This window comes from Limulus polyphemus, unplaced genomic scaffold (genome assembly GCF_000517525.1).
Source record: "Limulus polyphemus unplaced genomic scaffold, Limulus_polyphemus-2.1.2 Scaffold6106, whole genome shotgun sequence".
NCBI lineage: Eukaryota > Metazoa > Arthropoda > Merostomata > Xiphosura > Limulidae > Limulus > Limulus polyphemus.
The window spans coordinates 49,183-51,987 of record NW_013671716.1 but is presented as its reverse complement, the minus strand read 5'-3'; the positions used below and the strand labels follow the sequence as shown (position 1 = coordinate 51,987).

General features: G+C 36.6%; 1 protein-coding gene across 1 annotated transcript in view; it reads left to right on the top strand.

The window, feature by feature from the left end:
• LOC106473354 (voltage-dependent calcium channel subunit alpha-2/delta-3-like) overlaps positions 1 to 2,805 on the top strand; it is a 41,901-nt gene that overhangs the window by 10,175 nt on the left and 28,921 nt on the right. Inside the window, exon 12 of the mRNA XM_022401799.1 lies at positions 2,483 to 2,539. Coding sequence (XP_022257507.1) covers positions 2,483 to 2,539 — 57 coding nt within the window. The remainder of the gene's footprint in view (positions 1 to 2,482; positions 2,540 to 2,805) is intronic.

Sequence of the window (2,805 nt, the reverse complement as noted above, 5' to 3'; positions counted from 1 at the left end):
CGTACCTTGTAGATGGTTAGAACCTGTTGTTATTGTACCTTGTAGATGGTTAGAACCTGTTGGTATTGTAAATTGTAGATGGTTAGAACCTGTTGGTATTGTAAATTGTAGATGGTTAGAACCTGTTGGTATTGTACCTTGTAGATGGTTAGAACCTGTTGGTATTGTACTTTGTAGATGGTTAGAATCTGTTGGTATCGTACCTTGTAGATGGTTAGAATCTGTTGGTATTGTACCTTGTAGATGGTTAGAACCTCTTGGTATCGTACCTTGTAGATGGTTAGAATCTGTTGGAATCGTACCTTGTAGATGGTTAGATCCAGTTGGTATTGTACCTACTAGATGGTTAGAACCTGTTGGTATTGTAAATTGTAGATGGTTAGAACCTGTTGGTATTGTATCTGTAGATGGTTAGAACCTGTTGGTATTGTAAATTGTAGATGGTTAGAACCTGTTGGTATCGTACCTTGTAGATGGTTAGAACCTCTTTGTATCGTACCTTGTAGATGGTTAGAACCTCTTGGTATCGTACCTTGTAGATGGTTAGAACCTGTTGGTATCGTACCTTGTAGATGGTTAGAACCTGTTGGTATAGTACCTTGTAGATGGTTAGAACCTGTTGGTATCGTACTTTGTAGATGGTTAGAATCTGTTGGTATCGTACCTTGTAGATGGTTAGAACCTGTTGGTATCGTACCTTGTAGATGGTTAGAACCTGTTGGTATTGTACCTTGTAGCTGGTTAGAACCTGTTGGTTTCGTACCTTGTAGATGGTTAGAACCTGTTGGTATCGTACCTTGTAGATGGTTAGAATCTGTTGGTATCGTACCTTGTAGATGTTAGATCCAGTTGGTATTGTACCTTGTAGCTGATTAGAACCTGTTGGTATTGTACCTTGTAGATGGTTAGAACCTGTTGGTATCGTACCTTGTAGCTGATTAGAACCTGTTGGTATTGTACCTTGTAGATGGTTAGAACCTGTTGGTATCGTACCTTGTAGATGGTTAGAATCTGTTGGTATCATATCTTGTAGATGGTTAGAACCTGTTGGTATTGTAAATTGTAGATGGTTAGAACCTGTTGGTATTGTAAATTGTAGATGGTTAGAACCTGTTGGTATTGTACTTTGTAGATGGTTAGAATCTGTTGGTATCGTACCTTGTAGATGGTTAGAACCTGTTGGTATCGTACCTTGTAGATGGTTAGAATCTGTTGGTATCATATCTTGTAGATGGTTAGAACCTGTTGGTATTGTAAATTGTAGATGGTTAGAACCTGTTGGTATTGTACCTTGTAGATGGTTAGAACCTGTTGGTATTGTACTTTGTAGATGGTTAGAATCTGTTGGTATCGTACCTTGTAGATGGTTAGAACCTGTTGGTATCGTATCTGTAGATGGTTGGAACCTGTTGGTATTGTACCTTGTAGCTGGTTAGAACCTGTTGGTATTGTACCTTGTAGATGGTTAGAACCTGTTGGTATCGTACCTTGTAGATGGTTAGAACCTGTTGGTATCGTACCTTGTAGATGGTTAGAATCTGTTGGTATTGTACCTTGTAGATGGTTAGAACCTGTTGGTATTGTACCTTGTAGATGGTTAGAACCTGTTGGTATTGTAAATTGTAGATGGTTAGAACCTGTTGGTATTGTACCTTGTAGATGGGTAGAACCTGTTGGTATCGTACCTTGTAAATGGTTAGAACCTGTTGGTATCGTATCTGTAGATGGTTAGAACCTGTTGGTATCATACCTTGTAGAGGGTTAGAATCTGTTGGTATCCTGTTGGTATTGTACCTTGTAGATGGTTAGAACCTGTTGGTATCATACCTTGTAGATGGTTAGAACCTGTTGGTATCGTACCTTGTAGATGGTTAGATCCAGTTGGTATTGTACCTTGTAGCTGTTTAGAACCTGTTGGTATTGTACCTTGTAGATGGTTAGAACCTGTTGGTATCGTACCTTGTGGATGCTGCAGCTTAACGAAATGTTTAGCAGATTGATAATTTAACAGAGATAAAAAAAATAATAAATATAGTGTACTACTTTTATAAAAACAACTCACTTTTTAAACCAAAATATTTTAAGCTTTTTTGCCATTTGTCAATTAAATAATTATGAAAAGTGTGATCATTTTACAACGTGGGTCAGTTAAACTTTCCATTAAAGAGTTCATGAAAAGCAATAAAGACCTGCAGGAAATTCGATTTTTTGAGTAAAATAAGTAAGTTTGTTACTGACAAAGAAAGTAAGCCGACTTCTCTCCTTAGAATCAAAGCCACGGTAGCAGAAATCAATAATAAAACTGCATTAGGACTCGTTTCATTAGAACAGTTGTTTCAGGGTTAGCCAACAAAAGATAAATGAAAGTACCATCCTCTTCTGACCACTCTAAGTTGCGATAGGAAATACTTTATGAAATTTGATTTGTAGTTTCCATGTTTCATATAAAGTTAACAAGTTTTTCACTATGTTTTTTTTTCAGAACATTCAGTTGTTCACCACGGTAGCGATTCCGGCTTTCGACCCCCGAAACTACACTGTAAGTAATATAACTTGATAGATTTATTTATCTCTGTAAGTAATAGAAGTTGGTAGATGTATTCATCAAAGTTAAATAAATTGGTACGACATGTATAGCGTGAGGTACCATAATATAACATAATATTTTGGGACAACATGGGAACTTTTGGTCCATCTCGGCTGTTCCATTTTCAAAACTAAATCAAAATGATAAAAAAAACAAAAAACTTTTAAACCCAGCCCTTTTCATTCATATACTTATCAAGCTTTTTCTTAAACTCACTT